The sequence below is a fragment of the Garra rufa genome, chromosome 24 (genome assembly GCF_049309525.1).
Source record: "Garra rufa chromosome 24, GarRuf1.0, whole genome shotgun sequence".
Lineage (NCBI taxonomy): Eukaryota > Metazoa > Chordata > Actinopteri > Cypriniformes > Cyprinidae > Garra > Garra rufa.
The window spans coordinates 20,566,326-20,585,422 of record NC_133384.1 but is presented as its reverse complement, the minus strand read 5'-3'; the positions used below and the strand labels follow the sequence as shown (position 1 = coordinate 20,585,422).

The window sequence follows — 19,097 nt, the reverse complement described above, 5'->3', positions numbered from 1 at the left end:
TACAACTATTTGAAAATCTGGAATCCGAGGGTGTAAAAAAATCGAAATATTGGGAAAATCACTTTTAAAGTTGTTCAAATTAGGTTGTAAGCAATGCATATTACTAATCAAAAATTAAGTTTTGACCTATTTGCAATAGGAAATTTACTAAATATCTTTATGGAACATGATCTTTACTTAATAAACATGTTAGAATGATTTCTGAAGGATAATGTGACACTGAAGAGTGGAGTAAACGATGCTGAAAATTCAGCTTTTCCATCACAGGAATACATTTTAAAAACTAAAATAGAAAACAGCTATTTTAAATGGTAACAATATGTGACCCTGGACCATAAAACCAGTAGCAATAGGCAACAATACCCTGTATGAGTCAAAATTATTGATTTTTTTCTTTTATACCAAAAATCATTAGGATATCAAGTTCCTACAGTAAATATATCAAAACTTAAATTTTTTTATTAGTAATATGCATTGCTAAGAACTTCTTTTGGACAACTTTATAGGGGATTTTCTCAATATTTAGATTTTTTGCACCCTCAGATTCCAGATTTTCAAAAAGTTGTATCTCGACCAAATATTGTCCTATTCTAAAAAATCCTAAAAAATGTGGTTTTGTGGTCCAGGGTCACATATCGCTGTTTATACTGTATTTTTTTTTTTTTATCATATATTAGCACTGTAAGAAGATATGGTTGTGATTATTGCTGTTGACAATGTCACATGGTCCACAAAATAGCTAGTATTGAGTTTCGCTGCAACAGACCGTGCCATTCCTAACCCTTTTACAAATAGATGCAGTTTCACATTAGTGCTGCTCATGTGTTCAATTACAATCAATGAGGGTTTTTTTTCTCCTCAACACTCTGAAAGGCTTTCCACAAGCCATTAGGAGCTGCAGCTGGTGAGCCGTCCTCAAAATTCATGGAAAAGCAGGAAATACCCTACAATCCGGCTCACCTTGACTTGACTTTATTTGGAGGGGTGATGTAATACGTTGAAGAGAATGTAGCATGAAAGCCGACTCAGTTCCCGCCAAATATTCACCCTTGAAGATGGTGAATGTCAGACAACCTAAAACTAATTTAACTACGTTTAACTAAACACTCAGTTTCCCACATGCTCTTTCATTGGTTTCCCACACGCTGTGGCTTTTTTTAAAAACCTGGGATCGTTGTTGAGTTGAGCCAAGCTGCACATGCTTCAGCAAACGGCGGTTTGACAGAACGTCAGACCGATCTCGAGAGTTGCCGTCAGGCGTGTGTGGCATGAATGGCAGTTTGTGCGGTGGGCGCATGGGTAAGCGGGCCGCTCTCGTGCTGCGTGGAGTGACCGAGCAGATGGGCTGGAGAGCTGGCAGTTGGTGCCAGACGCAGCGAGGGCAGAGGGGTTTAGCGCGATGCTCGCCGCCATGTTGGAGGGCCACCTGCTTTTTGGCAGCATGTCAGTCCCTCGGTGCTTAAATGTGTTTATAGCAGCCGCAAGGTCAGCGTGTTTGCGTGTGTTCCTTTTTAAATGGATTTTGAGCAGCCAAGTTGGAGATGTGACAGTACGTATTCCTCAAATCGAAAGAGATGCCTATAATGCAATGGTTCTACATTGAAACAAAGACAGTTGATGCTTTGAAAAGCTGGCACAGTGATTGATAACTTAATTATCTTAATAATTCATGCATTTGATTTATGTTTATGATTCATTGAATTTTTAAAAAATACACTACCAGTCAAAAGTTTTTGAACACTAAGATTTTTTATGTTTTGTAAAGAAGTCTCTTCTGCTCACCAAGCTTGCATTTATTGGATCCAAAGTACAGCAAAAGCAGTAATATTGTGGTATATTTTTACTATTTAAAATAACTGCTTTCTATTTGAATATATTTTAAAATGTAATTTATTCCTGCGATCAAAGTGATCACTTTTTTATATTATTATTATTATCAATATTTAAAGCAGTTTGAGCACATTTTTCAAGGATTCTTTGATGAATAGAAAGATCCAAAGATCAGCATTTATCTGAAATAAAAAGCTTTTGTAACATTATACAATTTAAAGAAGGACTATGCAATTCATCTGATCACTCTTCATAACATTCCGGAGTATATGCAAATTGCTATTATAAAAACTAGGGATGCACCGATACGTATCGGCCGATCACTTGCGCGTTTTGTCAGTAAAGCCGGTTCTGTAATCAGCGGTAAATGCCATCAGGTGCGTGATTTCACGTTGAGCCGTATATACTACACACAGCCGTTGTTCACTGACTCGTCCGTAAACAACGGCTGTGTGTAGTATATACGGCTCAACGTGAAATCACGCACCTGATGGCATTTACCGCTGATTACAGAACCGGCTTTACTGACAAAACGCACAAGCATGATCGGCCGATTCGTATCGGTGCATCCCTAATAAAAACTCAAGCAGCAACTTTTCCAATTTCCAATATTTATGTAATTCTCAAAACTCTTGGCCACAACTGTACATCTTTAATATTTTATTGGCATAAATTTTCTTTTGTCTTCTGCTTAAAAAGCCTTATGCACTTAGAATTGTTTTGTTTTTTAGTGTTAATAGGATCCTCAAGTGCAAAGTAAAGAGTTTGTAATCATCTCTTGATACTTTTGCAATAGTGTTGTTTTTTTTTGTGTTCCTCCACTAAATATCCTTCCTCAAATGTGCTCCGAGATCGTTGGGATCTTGTGTGCTGTACACTGTGTGCTGCTCTGCCCTGCGAGTGTGCACTAAGCATACGCCTTGGCTTGAGCTCTGGAAACTTACAGCAAACCCTTTTGTGTTTCTGTCAGGAGCCCAGGACATTTTTTTGCGCTGACTGTTTCTGCAGAAACTCAGGGACCATGCGAGCTTTAGAAACAAAGAGGGAAAAATAAAGAGCATTGAGTGAGGCTTAGAGACAGAAAAAGACACTTTAAGAAATGCCAGGCAGAGGAGGTGTGGCGGAGTTAAGATTCCCACTGAGCCAAACTCCAGTAGTAACTGGCAACTGTGTGTATCATCGTAAAGGAATGCCTGTGAAGCGATTACCTCTTTTCTTTATTGCACTATTAAAAGCACCTTTTATCAGATACTTTATGTAATTAAACATGTAGGGCACAAATTCAACCTACATTCCTCTGCTATTTAGCTGTTTGCAGTCTTTTTGCTTGTTTTGGATATAAGACAATGTCTTCAGTGTCAGTTTTTTCATTATTAAAGTGAACATATGTGACAGTCAGATATGAACAGCAGCAATTAAAAACAAACGTTTTAGAAAACAAGATGTATTCATAGAATGACAGCTGTTTTCTGAAGTACATGTGAGTGGTTCTATCTTAATAGAACTTGCCATCATAAGGCTAGGGTGTTTTATCATTAGCCAGGCGAAAATCATAACTACAGTAACTTAGAAAAGCAATAATGTCTCCGCACCAAGCGGCATGTTTTCCTCACATTGTTGCATTTGGCTAAATGAACAAAATTAAAAGGAACCCCAGGAATTAAGTCTTGCTTTAAGACTTGTATATTATGTAAATGATGTCTCTTCTTAAAATATGCAGCCAAAAACCCATGAATTGCTAGCGTTATTTAAAACATCCACATTGTTTAATACATATTCTGGACTATGGAGGGTGCCATTATTTCAATGAAGTAAAATGGTTCCACTCAGTGAGCTACTGCCGCTACCTGTTGCTATTTTTACTGCAACTCGGAAAATAAAATACTAATACAATGCCATATTGTGTGGCTTTTGTTTCTCATTTATAGTTGAAGGGCAAAAAGAAAAGCAATGTAAGTCTCCACTGCTTTAAATAGTGATAAGAGCAATTATTGGAAAAATTACTGTGGATGAATAAAACTTTCTAAAGACCCAAGTCTTTGTTCTCTCCACTTTAGCCCTGGTGCCTTTGAGGCTTTAAGTAGACCACAGCTACTGAAAGAGCTTACAAATGGCAGAGACAAGTAACGCTAGATGCCATCCTAGCAGGATCTAAACATGCTGTCACTTGTCATGATGCCGCAGCCACTAAAGGAGTTTCTCAGTGTGGATTTTACTTGATATCCAGGGGCGTTTAGACTCCTTGTGGCGCAAAATTGATGGTACAGCATTTGGTACAGCAATTATATGCACCATTACAACAATACATAGTAAAAAATGGCAATATTTACCTACAAATGTTTCACTAAAACATTCAAGTACTTGAAAAATGGCACTTTAGTGGATGTTTTTTGAGTAGTAAGTCAAATTAATCATCGAATCAATTAGTTGAATTGATTAACAGACAGTTTTAACTGATTCATGGAAATGAATTAAACGTCAAATTATTACAATTTTATTACTATTAAACTTTAAATTAGAAATGCTATTAAAATATTTAATTTTTTCTTTAAATTTTTTATTTAAAAAGATAAAAATGTTCTTTTTTGTATTGACTTGCATGGTTTAAATTGCCAAATAGAAAAGAAATTAAAATGATCTTAAGTTTGCTTACTTTTATATTGCCATCAGTATATTAGGGGTGGGCAATATGACCAAAATCTTATATCACAATGAGTAATTTTATTTCATAGTGACAGCATATATCACAATATAATTTTTTAGCTTTAAATAAGGTCTTTATGATATCAAAAAGTTTTGATACCATCAAATTTCATAATTCTTGTCACCAGTGTCAATTTCACAAAATACTAGCCTAAATTAAAAAAAAAAAAAACTCAAGCTCACAGAAGACAAGTAAATAGTCAGTGATTAAATCAGAATAATAAAAAAATTACAAGCAATAGAACAAAAAATAGAGCAGAACAAATAAATAAATGCTACGTACATTGTATAAAGTAATCAAATGTATAAAAACACTGCATGTTCTTCATTTTGTAAATTGAATATGTAATTCTTTCATGAGCAGTAAGATATTTTTTCTCTGTTGTTTGATTAACATGAATGACAGACAGCAGTAATATTAGACTGCTGTCACTTTAAGACCTTCCCAGATCCAATATACTGCTACACATGTTTTCTTTCTCAGCTGTTTGCTTTCACTTAAGACCTAAATTACTGTTTACGAGAATAATTACAAAGACCGGCATTTTGACACGCACAAGTGTATATTTAACCATTCAAGGCCTACAAAAATAACTTGGTTCAGTACTCCCATGTTCTTCATGTGCGTGAATCTCTCTGACATTTGTTTAAAAACAGGTTCTCATAGCAAAATGAGTTCTCTTTCGCAGTCGATTGAGTTTCAATGGCTTAAATCACTTGTTTTTAAACCACAATGCTTAAAAACACATGCAAATGATACGTTTTCATAAACACGAAGCACAGCATCACACAAGAAAAATGGTAGTTGAATTTATAAAAATGACCCTGTTCAAAATTTTACATACACTGGTTTCTTAATACTGTGTTGTTACCTGAATGATCCACAGCTGTGTTTTTTTAGTGATAGTTGTTCATGAGTCCCTTGTTTGTCCTGAACAATTAAACTGCTCGCTGTTCTTCAGAAAAATCCTTTAGGTCCCACAAATTCTTTGGTTTTCCAGCATTTTTGTGTATTTGAACCCTTTCCAACAATGCCTGTATGATTTTGAGATCCATCTTTTCACACTGAGGACAGCTGATCAACTCATATGCAACTATTACAGAAGGTTCAAACTCTTACTAATGCTTTAGAAGGAAAAACTATGCATTAAAAGCCGGGGCTGAAAACTTTTGGACAGAACACATTTTTCTTATTTTGCCTAAATATCATATTTTTTCATTTAGTACTGCCCTTCAAAGGCTACAGAAGATAGTTACATGTTTCCCAGAAGACAAAATAAGTTAAATTTACCCTGACCTTCAAATTCAAAATTCAAAGGGGGATGTAAACTTATGACCTCAACAGTATATCGCCCACCCTTAGGATATTTATATAAAATGTCGCCCATACGTAATGGTTAATGGTTCATGGTTCAGTAGTGATTTTAAACAGTGATGCTTGTGTTAGCATGTAACGCCGAATGAAATCATATCATTTAAGACAGCTTGACAAAAAGCTTGTCATGTCAACCCCTTTTAACTTCAGCTGCTTTTAAAATCACATCCCATCAGCTGCAGAAAGTGCTGTTTACTCAAGACTCATCTTTTCCAGCAAGGTAATTTGACATAATCACTACAAGAGCCATCTAAAGAGAGAGAAACAGCCTCTCCGCAGCAGCGCCGCTATATTTGGCTCATTTTTTTTTGTATGGGCAGACAGATTGCTCCAATTTGTATAGCTATTTTCCGTGCAAATGTTCGTAACCTTTTCGCTGGCACTTTGTACTTTGACCCTGTTGAATTCAGGGCTCTTTCGCGCTTTGCCGACGACCGTAATTGCTCTTCTTTTCTGCGGTGTCTCTGGGCGACTCGTCGATATTGTTGCGTGAAGCTGACAATTATAAATGGAGAAAAAAATAGATCTCATTGTCTTGCCTTTCATGTGTCAGAATATGAAAAACTGCTCTCAGATCAGCCTGTGGCTGCTGGTGACAGATTCGCTGTCTGGTATTAAAAGCTCTTCGAGTCGTCTTTGAAGAGCTCCGTGGTCGCTACCTTTAGCGTTCCCTCCACTTTTATCCCGCTCGATGTGGCTTAACAATGTCTCAAGGGCAAGAGGGCACTTTCTGTCTTCAAAGACAACACCACGAGTGTCTCTCTCATCTGAAGAATGACACGAAATAAGACTAAGAGATGATGGCTGTGTTTGCTGTTGGCAGTCAGACACACTGTCTATGGCCAGCTATGATTTGCTTACAGTGGGTCGTTATGAATAGAATTGTATTATGACATATTTTCATAAATAATCACATTTTCTTAGAATTTATTTTCTGGAAAAAAGGTGCATTGAGCTATGAAGTTACCCCATTTGTTTGTGTGTGTGTGTGTGTGTGTGTGTTTATTTTTTAAATTGAGGCAGATGATTAGTACAAATGTACTTGAGTCATTGACTTATAAGAGTGTCCACTTTTAAAAATCTCAAATAAAAGGAATGATGTATTTTCTTTATACAAATGTGTAATTTTTCTTATAATTCTTATAACTGTATTATATAAATTATAATTTTTGTTATTTTAAATTATAACAAATGTAATATTTTATTGGAAAATTATCTTAATAAAAATTATTATAGTTAAATTTAAAATAACAATATAATTTAAGATTATAAAAAGAACATTTTAATAAACAATAATTATATTATTTTTATATTATGTAATATTAGATTTGTATAAAGTATTATGCTAAATAATATTTCTTAAAAAAAACTTTTTAGGCTCTTTTCTTTATAATAATATTTTACCCGCCAGTTTGACTTTGACTTGATAAGATTGTAAGAATAATAATAGAAGAAATAATAATACATCATGCTAAGCTTAAAAAATAAATCTTTATTATAATATTTCATTGGAAAAATATATTTCGAATAAAAAATAATATAAATTATTCTAGTTATAATTTAAAGTAACAATAATTAGAATTTAAGATGATAAATGTAATAATGCCAGAAATAATAATATATTATGCTAAACAATATTTCTTTAAAAAAATATATACTTATAATAATATTTTATTGGAAAAAATCTTTGAATAAATAATAAAAATGTATTATTATATATTATATATAGTTATAATTTGAAATGACAATAATTATAAGAAGATTATAAGAAGACTAATAAACAATAATTATATTATTTTTATATTATGTAATATTAGATTTGTATAATATATTATGCTAAATAATATTTCTTAAAAAACTTTTTAAGGCTCTTTTCTTTATATTTTACCTGCCAGTTTGACTTTGACTTGATAAGAATAATAATAGAAGAAATAATAATACATCATGCTAAGCTTAAAAAAAAAATCTTTATTATAATATTTCATTGGAAAAATCTATTTCGAATAAATAATAATATAAATTATTATAGTAATTAATTAATTAATAATTTTAAGTAACAATAATTATAATTTAAGATGATAAATGTAATAATACAAGAAATAATAATATATTATGCTAAACAATATTTTTTTTTAAACATATACTTATAATAATATTTTATTGGAAAAAAGTCTTTGACTAAATAATAAAAATGTATTATATATCATCTATAGTTAATTTGAAAGGACAATAATTATAATTTGAGATTATAAGAAGACTAATAAAATAAGTAATTATATATTTTGATAAACAACAACTCAATTTTTTAATATTATGTAAAATTAGATTTTTTTATAATATATTATGCTAAACAATATTTATTTTCTTCATAATAATATTTTACCCACCATTTTGAATTGGACTTGATACGATTTTCTTTTTAAATAAATAATAATAGAAATTATTATAGTTATAATTTAAAGTTACAGTAAGTATAATTCTAATTTAAGATTATAAATGTAACAATAAAAGAAATAATAATATATTAAGCTAAGCAATTAAAATTTAAAATTATAGGAAGAATAATAAAATAAATAATATTCTATGATAAACAATAACTCCTACCTTTTTTTGATATTATGTAGTATTCGATTTTAAAAATATATTATGCTAAATAAAAAAAAAAAAAATTATAAAACAAATTTGGAGATTCTTTTCTTTATAATATTTTACCCATCATTTTGACTTTGACTTGATATGATCATAAGAATAATAATAGAAGAAATATATATTTATATATAATATATTATGCTAAATTATATTTCTTATTTAAAAAAAAAACTTTGAGGCTTTTTTTTCTTTATAATATTATTTTATTGTAAAAATATATTTGAATAAATAATAATAGAAATTATTATAGTTATAATTTATTATAGTTATATTATAGTTATAATTTAAATAACAATAATTATAATTTAAGATTATAAGTGCAATAATACAATAAATATTTATTTTTATATTTATATTAGATATTTCTTTTCTTTTTTTAGTCTATTTTCTTTATAATAACATTTTACCCGTCATTTTCGCAATAATATAAGGTATAATGCTAAACAGCAAGGGGCAAGTCAGAATGGGTAAAATATTATATAATATTAGACATTATATAATATTAGCTTTTTAAGGCGCTTTTCATTATAATATTTTACCCGCCATTTTGACTTGCTTTATAGCAAGAAGCATTACTGAAATGAAAAACACGCTCAACATGTTTTAACATAAACTGTATATTTGTATTTTTGAATGAGTGTAATATATAGCACAACAAACAAGCATCATTACCGTCACTAAACTTCATTTTCTGTAAATTTTGCAATCGGGTGGAGACACACTGAACCATGAATGTTATGTAAATCCTCTGTGATGTTGCAGCGTTGGCAGATGCTTGTAAGGGGTTCTTGGCTCTCTATTATTACCATTTTGGTCTGTCTGTTAGTATTTCAAGTTAATTATGTCTCTAATTTACTAATTCACTCTGTTTATGTTGTGTTTGCAGAGTGGAGATTTTCCCTGATGAAAGGAGTCGAGCGTTCAGCTCGAGTTCACTAGGGTCACTTCCGGATGATGACAGTAAACATGGGTAAGCTGTCCTCGCTCTCTTTCTCTCTCCTACTCTCACACACAGGCTTCTTCCCCCTCATAGTGTACACACTTCCTGTAAACAGTTCCTCAGAGAACAGCAAAAAAAAAAAAAAAAAGAGACACAGCTACAGAAACATGTTTAAGCATATATTCCTAAACTTGGCTCATCTTGGTATCATTTGTTTCTAAAGCTCTGTTGTGTTAAAACGCCTCAGTAGTTCTCACAGACGTTAAACATCAATACATAAACATCAAAAGAATATTTCTACATAAATTTCTGGCTTTTCTTTTTGAAAGTTAGTGCATTGCACCAGGGGACATGGTAAAAATTCTACATCTGCTTTTGTACCATTGTAGTGAAATTATTGAAAGATTCCCCTGTGTGTTCATTTAATTGTAATATTATGGTAAAGGAAGCTAAGTAAGATCATTTGCACCTTTAAAATATGTGATTTTATTATTTTGTCTGATATATTGTTATTATAGATACATTAAAACAACAGCTTATAGTTGTTTTTGCTTTAAATAAGGTTATGATATTATGATACTACAGAAATTTTTGAATTCTTGTCACCAGTGTCACAAAAAACTAATTCTAGCCTTAAAAAAAGCAAAAAAAAAAAAACTTAAGCTCACTGAAGACAAGTAAACAGTCAGCGATTAAATAAGAATAAGAAACTGACTACAAGCAATAGCACAAAAAAACTGGTAGAACAAACAAATAAGAAATGCTACATACGTATAAATTAATCAAATGTATAAAAACACTGCATATTCGTACTGTGTAAATTAAATATATATTTCTTCTTATTAAAGTTACAAATGTGATATTTCCTCTCTTTTGTTGTTTGATTAACATGAATGACAGACAGCAGGAATATTAGACTGCTGTCACTTTAGGAGCTACCCTATGGAAGCCTGTTTCTGCCACAGAATTAAAAAAAAAGTTATTGCGACTTGTCTCACAATTTTTGCTTTTTTTTTTCTCAGAATTGTGTGATGCAAACTCGCAATTTTGACTTTTTTCTCAGAATTGTGTGATATAAACTAGCAGTTGCAAGTTATAAAGTCAGAATTGTGAGATATAAACTCTGTTTTCTCCTCAGAACTGGACTTTATAACTATAGCTTTATAACTGGACTATATAAACTCACAATTGCAAGAAATAAAGTCAGAATTGCGAGAGATAAACTGGCAAAATAAATATAGACTTTTTTCTTGCAATTGTGAGTTTATATTATGCAATTCTGACTTTGTATCTAGAACTTCTGACTTTTTTTCTTGTAATAGCTAGTTTATATCTCAATTCTTAGAAAAAAAGTCTGATTTTCTGAATTCTGACTTCATTTCTCGCAATTGTGAGTTTATATCTTGCAGAATTGCGGGTTTATATCTCGCAATTCTGACTTTATATCTAGAAATTCTGACTTTATAGCTTGCAGTTGTGCGTTTATATCTCACAATTCTGACCTTTTTTCTTGCAATTGTGACTTTATAACGTACAATTCTGACTTTATAACTCGCAATTGCGGGTTTATATCTCACAATAATGAGAAAAAAGTCAGAAGAATTGTGAGATACAAAGTCGCAATTGCGAGAAAAAAAAGTCAGAATTGCGGGTTTATATCTTGGAATTCTGACTTTATTTCTTACAATTGTGAGTTTATATCCCACAATTCTAACTTTATATCTAGAAATTCTGACTTTATAAATTGCAATTGTGCATTTTTATCTCACAGTTCTGAGAAAAAAAAAGTCAGAATTGTGAGTTTATATCTTAATTCTGAGAAAAAAAAGTCAGAATTGCAAGACACAAAGTCACAATTGCGAAAAAAAAAAAGAGTCAGAATTTCGGGTTTATATCTTGCAATTCTGTCTTGATTTCTCGCAGTTTTGGGTTTATATCTCGCAAATCTGACTTTATATATAGAAATTCTGACTTTATAACTCGCAATTGCAAGTTTATTTCTCAATTCTGAGAAAAAAAGTCAGAATTGCGAGATACAAAATCTGAATTTTCAGAATATCAGAAGTCTCGCCATTCTGACTTTATAACTCGCAATAATGAGTTTATATCCTGCAATTCTGACTTTATTACTCGCAACTGTGTGTTTATATCTCACAATTATGAGAAAAAAAGTCAGAATTGCGAGACACAAAGTTGCAATTGCAAAAAAAAGTCAGAACTTCTAGATATAAAATCAGAATTGCAATTCTGACTTTATTTCTCGCAATTGTGAGTTTATATCCCGCAATTCTGATTTTATAAATAGAAATTCTGACTTTATAACTCACAATTGCAAGTTTATATCTCAATTCTGAGAAAAAAATTGCGAGATACAAAGTCGCAATTGCGAGATACAAAATCAGAATTGCAGGTTTATATCTCACAATTCTGACTTTATAGCTCACAATTGTGAGCTTATATCGTGCAATTCTAAAATTACAACTCGCAACTGTGCGTTTATATCTCACAATTATGAGAAAAAAAGTCAGAATTGCGAGACACAAAGTTGCAATTGCGAAAAAAAGTCAGAACTTCTAGATATAAAATCAGAACTGCAATTCTGACTTTATTTCTCGCAATTGTGAGTTTATATCCCACAATTCTAACTTTATATCTAGAAATTCTGACTTTATAAATTGCAATTGTGCATTTTTATCTCGCAGTTCTGAGAAAAAAAAGTCAGAATTGTGAGTTTATATCTTAATTCTGAGAAAAAAAAGTCAGAATTGCAAGATACAAAGTCACAATTGCGAAAAAAAAAGTCAGAATTGCAAGATATAAATCTTGATTTCTCGCAGTTTTGGGTTTATATCTCGCAAATCTGACTTTATATATAGAAATTCTGACTTTATAACTCGCAATTGCAAGTTTATATCTCAATTCTGAGAAAAAAAGTCAGAATTGTGAGATACAAAATCTGAATTTTCAGAATATCAGAAGTCTCGCAATTCTGACTTTATAACTCGCAATAATGAGTTTATATCCTGCAATTCTGACATTATAACTCTCAATTATGAGTTTATATCCTGCAATTCTGACTTTATAACTCATAACTGTGTGTTTATATCTCACAATTATGAGAAAAAAAGTCAGAATTGCGAGACACAAAGTTGCAATTGCGAAAAAAAGTCAGAACTTCTAGATATAAAATCAGAACTGCAATTCTGACTTTATTTCTCGCAATTGTGAGTTTATATCCCGCAATTCTGATTTTATAAATAGAAATTCGGACTTTATAACTCGCAATTGCAAGTTTATATCTCAATTCTGAGAAAAAAAGTCAGAATTGCGAGATACAAAATCTGAATTTTCAGAATATCAGAAGTCTCGCAATTCTGACTTTATAATTCGCAATTATGAGTTTATATCCTGCAATTCTGACTTTATTACTCGCAACTGTGTGTTTATATCTCACAATTATGAGAAAAAAGTCAGAATTGCGAGACACAAAGTTGCAATTGCGAAAAAAAGTCAGAACTTCTAGATATAAAATCAGAACTGCAATTCTGACTTTATTTCTCGCAATTGTGAGTTTATATCCCGCAATTCTGATTTTATAAATAGAAATTCGGACTTTATAACTCGCAATTGCAAGTTTATATCTCAATTCTGAGAAAAAAAGTCAGAATTGCGAGATACAAAATCTGAATTTTCAGAATATCAGAAGTCTCGCAATTCTGACTTTATAATTCGCAATTATGAGTTTATATCCTGCAATTCTGACTTTATTACTCGCAACTGTGTGTTTATATCTCACAATTATGAGAAAAAAGTCAGAATTGCGAGACACAAAGTTGCAATTGCGAAAAAAAGTCAGAACTTCTAGATATAAAATCAGAACTGCAGTTCTGACTTTATTTCTCGCAATTGTGAGTTTATATCCCACAATTCTGATTTTATATATAGAAATTCTGACTTTATAACTCACAATTGCAAGTTTATATCTCAATTCTGAGAAAAAAATTGCGAGATACAAAGTCGCAATTGCGAGATACAAAATCAGAATTGCAGGTTTATCTCTCACAATTCTGACTTTATAACTCACAATTGTGAGTTTATATCCTGCAATTCTAAAATTACAACTCGCAACTGTGCATTTATATCTCACAATTATGAGAAAAAAAGTCAGAATTGCGAGACACAAAGTTGCAATTGTGAAAAAAATTTTTTTCTAGATATAAAATCAGAACTGCAATTCTGACTTAATTTCTCGCAATTGTGAGTTTATATCCCACAATTCTGATTTTATATCTAGAAATTCTGACTTTATAACTCACAATTATGCATTTATATCTCACAATTATTAGAAACAAAGTCAGAATTGTGAGATGTAAACTCGAAATTGCAAGAAAAAAGAGATAAAAAGTCGCAATTGCCTTTATTTTTTATTCAGTGGCGGAAACAGGCTTCCATACTGCCCACATCCAATATACTGTTACGTGTGTTTTCTTTCTCAGCTGTTTGCTTTCACTTAAAACCTAAATTACTGTGTGTGTTTAACCATTCAAGGCCTATAAAGCGGCAAAAATAAGACAACATGCATATAGCAAATGAGTTCTCTTTTGCTTCTGATTACGTTTCAACAACTTAAAATCACTTGTTTTTAACCCGCAATGCTTAAACACATGCAAATGAGAAGATTTCGGGACCATGTTGCACAGCAAGATCACATGAGTGTGTAGCCGCCATAAAGATGATAGTCCAAAATCTCTACCGGTTGACAAATTTCTACCGGTTAGTTATGTCAACCAGTATATCACCCATTTTTAAGCATAGCCAAAGTTACTTGTGCTTGAAACTGACCTGGTAGAGCTAAAACTTACCTGATCAAAGGTGATTGTGTCACTTAGTTCCGCATAATTGACTCTGCAACGCGCTAAAGCCATTTTAATGTACACCGCATTATGAAAACAAAGAGAAGCGCAACTAAATCCTGAGGAAATGTTGTATGATATCACTGGCTGTGGTGTCATTTATCATTGAGGATTTCATTCAGATGTGGGTTTGATTTCACGTCACATTTCATAACAACTTGAGCAATCTATAAACATCTTTGTGATAAAAATTTCATACCAACTGTTTGGCAGATCACTGCCACTGCATGATTATTTTAAATGCACTCCTGTCAGTTTAATACTCTTCACTTTGTGGCTGTTTTGGCAGATGGCGGTCTCCAAAATGGACCCGGACAGCACAAGAACTCACAAGGTTTGTAATTTTTTTAGACTCGTTAATAATTACTACTGAAAAATGTGGATTCCAAACAGGCGTCAATGTCAATGTCAAGTGTGCAGTGTCCTTGTCTACAAAGGCCATAATAATGGATCATGGCACAGTTACCACAGCAAACACAAACACACCTCTGAAACTCTTACGTCATCTGCATTATTCTCTCGTTGAACATTAACTCACTGTGTGTTTCAGTAGGACACAACGGTACGTGGTAAGTCTCACAAAGCCGGTCAGAAAAACGTACGGTCATATTTCACCTCAAAATAAAAAAGAAATTATATTTGCATAAAGAAAATGAAAGATGTTTTGCATTTAGGCATCATTTTCATGTCAGCTAAGCACATTTCACCACCAGTTTGTGTTACTGTACTGTAAATAGGTTTTATTTTTTCCAAATTCAGTTTTATTTTTTATTCCAAATTTTTCAGAAAAAAAAAATCATTTAAAAAGCATGTCTTAATTAATTGAAATCATGAGACTTATAGAATTTAACAACAAATTATTAAAAGTGTAAAAAAAATTGCATTTTTAAGGCCTTATGAAATGCATCTTATTTTCTCCCAAATTCCATTTTTTTCTGTTTTAATTTTTCTGTATTCTGTTTTTTACCATTTACATTTTTTTAGCCTCTGTTTTAATGGTTACATTAAAAAATATCCATCAAAAACCATGTCTAATTAGTTTAAATAATAAAACTTACACAATTTAACAACAATGTAGTAAGTAACAATGTAGTATGCCCCCCCCCCCCCCCAAGTTCTGTTTTTTTCTGGTTTAATTTTTCTGGATTCCGTTTTTTTCCATTTAAATTTTTCTAGGGTCTGTTTTAATGGTTACATTAAAAAAGCATGTCTAATTAATTTAAACAATGAAACACAATTTAACAACAATGTATTAAAAGTTTAACAAAAAGAAAAATTTTAAGGCCCTATGAAATGCGTTTTTTTTTTTTTCAGTTTTAATTTTTCTAGCATCCATTTTTTTCCCTGGTAATTTTTCTAGGTTCTGTTTTAATAGTTACATGAAAGAAATATTAATCAAAAAGCATGTCTAATTAATTAAAATCATGAAACTTTCACAGTTTAGCAACAATTTATGAAGTTAAACAAAAATTACATTTTTAAGGCCCAATGAAATGCGTTTTACTTATTCCCAAATTCCGTTTTATTTATTTATGTATTTTTGTTCAAATTCCATTTGTTCTGTTTTAATTTTTTCTGGATTCCATTTTTTTTCGGTTGTAATTTTTCTTTTCCGTTTTTTTTTTTTTTGTCCGTTTAAATTTTTCTAGGCTCTGTTTTAATGGTTACATGAAAATAATTCATCAAAAAGCACATCTAATTCATTTAAATCATGAAACTTACAGAATTTAACAACAATTTATTAAAAGTTTAACAGAAATTGCATTAGTAAGGCCCTTATTTTTTTCTCAAATTCCATTTTATTTTTCTCAAATGCTGTGATTTCCATTAATTTTTCTGGATTCCATTTTAATAGTTTCATTAATTTAATAAACAAAAACGTTTTAATTAATGGATTTTATTTTCAAAAAATGTTTTTTATTTAGTTACTTCTGTATTTATTTATTTCAAAAATATTGTGTTGTGTATTTAAATTTTTCTGGTAAATAAATTCTGGTAAAAAAATCCTTAAAAAATAATCAAAATTATAATTGAAAAATAATGAGAATTACAGACAAACAAACTGAAACATCTGGACATATTAAGGTAAGAACAGGGTGGATTTAGTTTTTTTAAAGGAGTGTTTACCCCCCAAAAAACTGTAATTCTGTCATCATTTATTCATCCTCAAGTTGTTCCAAACCTTTGGTTTCTTTCTGGTTTGGAACGAAGATGACCTTTTGAAAAATGTTGGTAACCAAACAGCTGATGGACCCCATTGACTTCTATAGTGAGGAAAAAACACTATGGAAGTCAATAGCTACCAGCAGCTGTTTGGTTACCAACATTCTTCAAAATTTCTTCTGTGTGTTGAACCAAGAAATTCATACAGGTTTGGAGCCACTTGTGAGTCACTAAATCATGACAGCATTTACATTTCTGGATGAGCTATCCCTTTAATTGAGGCCTTGAGACGAAGAACCATACAAGTCCATATTTTTAAATTTTGAGTAATAAGATTTTTTTCATTTGGATTGTGAACATTATATTATATATTTTTATTTCACTTGAAAATAGACAACAAAAGCTTCTCAATTTTAAGGAGATAACATTTTTCAGTGTCAGTATTAAAAATCAAAGTTATTGTGATTGATATTTCTGAAATGTGGAAGAACGGTATATGTCCAGTTAGTGTGGAATAACAGTATAACTCCAGTTCATCATATCACTTTAAACCACTAAAGATCTGATTCCTTTATCTTAGTTTTAATACAGTAACAGAAACTTCAGGTTAATATTAAGCATTTATTTCAAGCTTATTGTTATTATTATTATTTAAAAACAGAAAATACAGTATGAACAATGTACAATACACAGACCTTCTTACAGTACAGACAATAGCAATGAATTATTAACAAAAAACAATATATAAATAAATAAATAAATACAATGCAGACATACATCATGGCTAAATATTATACAATGTATGTTTAGATAGCTCCAATAGTGCACCTTGTCGTTTTTTTAGAAAAGCTGGCGCAGCGCACCTGTGTATGTACAACTTCAAACTGTTCTCGCGCTCCGCCATCTCACGATATAAATAAATATATAAACAAATAAACTCTGCTTGCCGTACTTTACACAGGACTAGCGGGAAATATTAATGAATGCAGCTTTATATTATATATGGTATGTGGTTTATTTTGATAGGTTAACTGTTTATGCGGTGTTTAGCGCTCCTCAGCGCGTTCAGAGAGAGAGAGAGAGAGAGAGAGAGAGAGAGAGAGAGAGATCACATCACATATACGGTTCTTCCACTCACGTCTTTCGGTGGATTTTTCCCTGGTTTTTGTTCTCCTCTTCGAGTCAAATATGGTTTTCCAGCATCCCTCAAAGCCTTCCTTACTCTGTCCTTCCATTTGGTCATGTCGGCTCTCTTTTTTTTTGCAGAGGTTTGCCTTTTAATGTCCGAAGCGGACATGACAGCAAGCGGCATTTCCATTCTTCTTTGTGGGCATAAACGTTTTTTTCCGCGTGATGCTATTTTAACGTTTAAAATGCGGGCTCTTGGTCGCGCGAAAATATCCCCAAACTGTTTCTGTATACAGAGTTCACACATACAATTAATTAGGGGTGGGAGAAAAAATCGATGCATCGATGCATCGCGATTCTCTCTTCAACGATTCTGAATCGATTCCTAATATTTCAGAATCGATTCTGAGCTTGTTTTTTTTTTTTTTTTTGCATATGGCACGTGTGCGCGCTAGAGACGCGGCTGGCTACAGCGCACAGAATTTGCACTGTGAGACACGTGCGCATTGCTTGACAGTGTGCTTCCATCCGCCGTGTTTCACTTTAGATATGCGTTCATTTCTGCCGTCTGGAATGCAAGAAACTGTTGCACTGGCAGACTCACGTGCGCTTTGTGTTTGTTCGTCCTAAAGCTCGATTGCAGATGCGGTTAAATGCACTTGCATTTTGGAATAGTTTCAAACGAAATTGTTATACAGTCAGTTATGTTTTCAGAGCAGGACAAAACATCTGATATATTGAAATAGATCTGTGCATCATTGGCGTTCCGTCCATATAAGCTGCTAATGCTCTGCATACTCAGGCTGTCAGAGAGAATGCGTTCACGTGTTAAATAATATAAACATGCTTATAATTATGAATCCCTTATTTGAATCTTCTGGGCAAGCAGATTCTCCGCATCTTCCTTGACTCCTCAGAATTGATGCGCATTCTGTTTTCTGATTTCATTCGCGGGGTAAGCTGTCCGCGAAGCGCTCGCCCAAGCGGAAAAACGCGCTGTTGCTGCCAGATCCTGATTGCCAAAAATGTATTGTATTTTTGTATATTATATATAATATGTATATTTTCATAATTTCTCAACAATTCAAAAGTTTAAAGTCCACAGAAAAAAATAGCCTATATAAAATGTATATATATATTTAAAAATAATAATAAACAGGAAAAAGAGGAAATATTAAAATATGATTTCGTCTCTGATTTTATTGGTGTCTAAATAATGTAAAGATATTATTATTTTTGGTATTACTGGTGGTTTTAGCACTCAGCATAACTGGTAAATAAAAGTGTCACCTCTCGCCACTGCTGTGCATTAGTTTGGTAAAGCTGCCTGTCTATGATCTCATCAGTAATAATAAAATGGCAGTAATGCTGAGGAAAAAAAAAAAAAAAAACTATT

The 19,097-nt window shown here is 31.9% G+C and overlaps 1 protein-coding gene across 1 annotated transcript in view; it reads left to right on the top strand.

Annotated features, from left to right (window-relative positions):
* Nucleotides 1–19,097, top strand: part of LOC141300237 (mitogen-activated protein kinase kinase kinase 3-like) — a 76,857-nt gene that overhangs the window by 18,728 nt on the left and 39,032 nt on the right. The window contains exons 2-3 of the mRNA XM_073830563.1: nucleotides 9,444–9,527; nucleotides 14,700–14,744. Of these exons, the coding sequence (XP_073686664.1) occupies nucleotides 9,509–9,527; nucleotides 14,700–14,744 (64 nt within the window). The 5' untranslated portion in view covers nucleotides 9,444–9,508. The remainder of the gene's footprint in view (nucleotides 1–9,443; nucleotides 9,528–14,699; nucleotides 14,745–19,097) is intronic.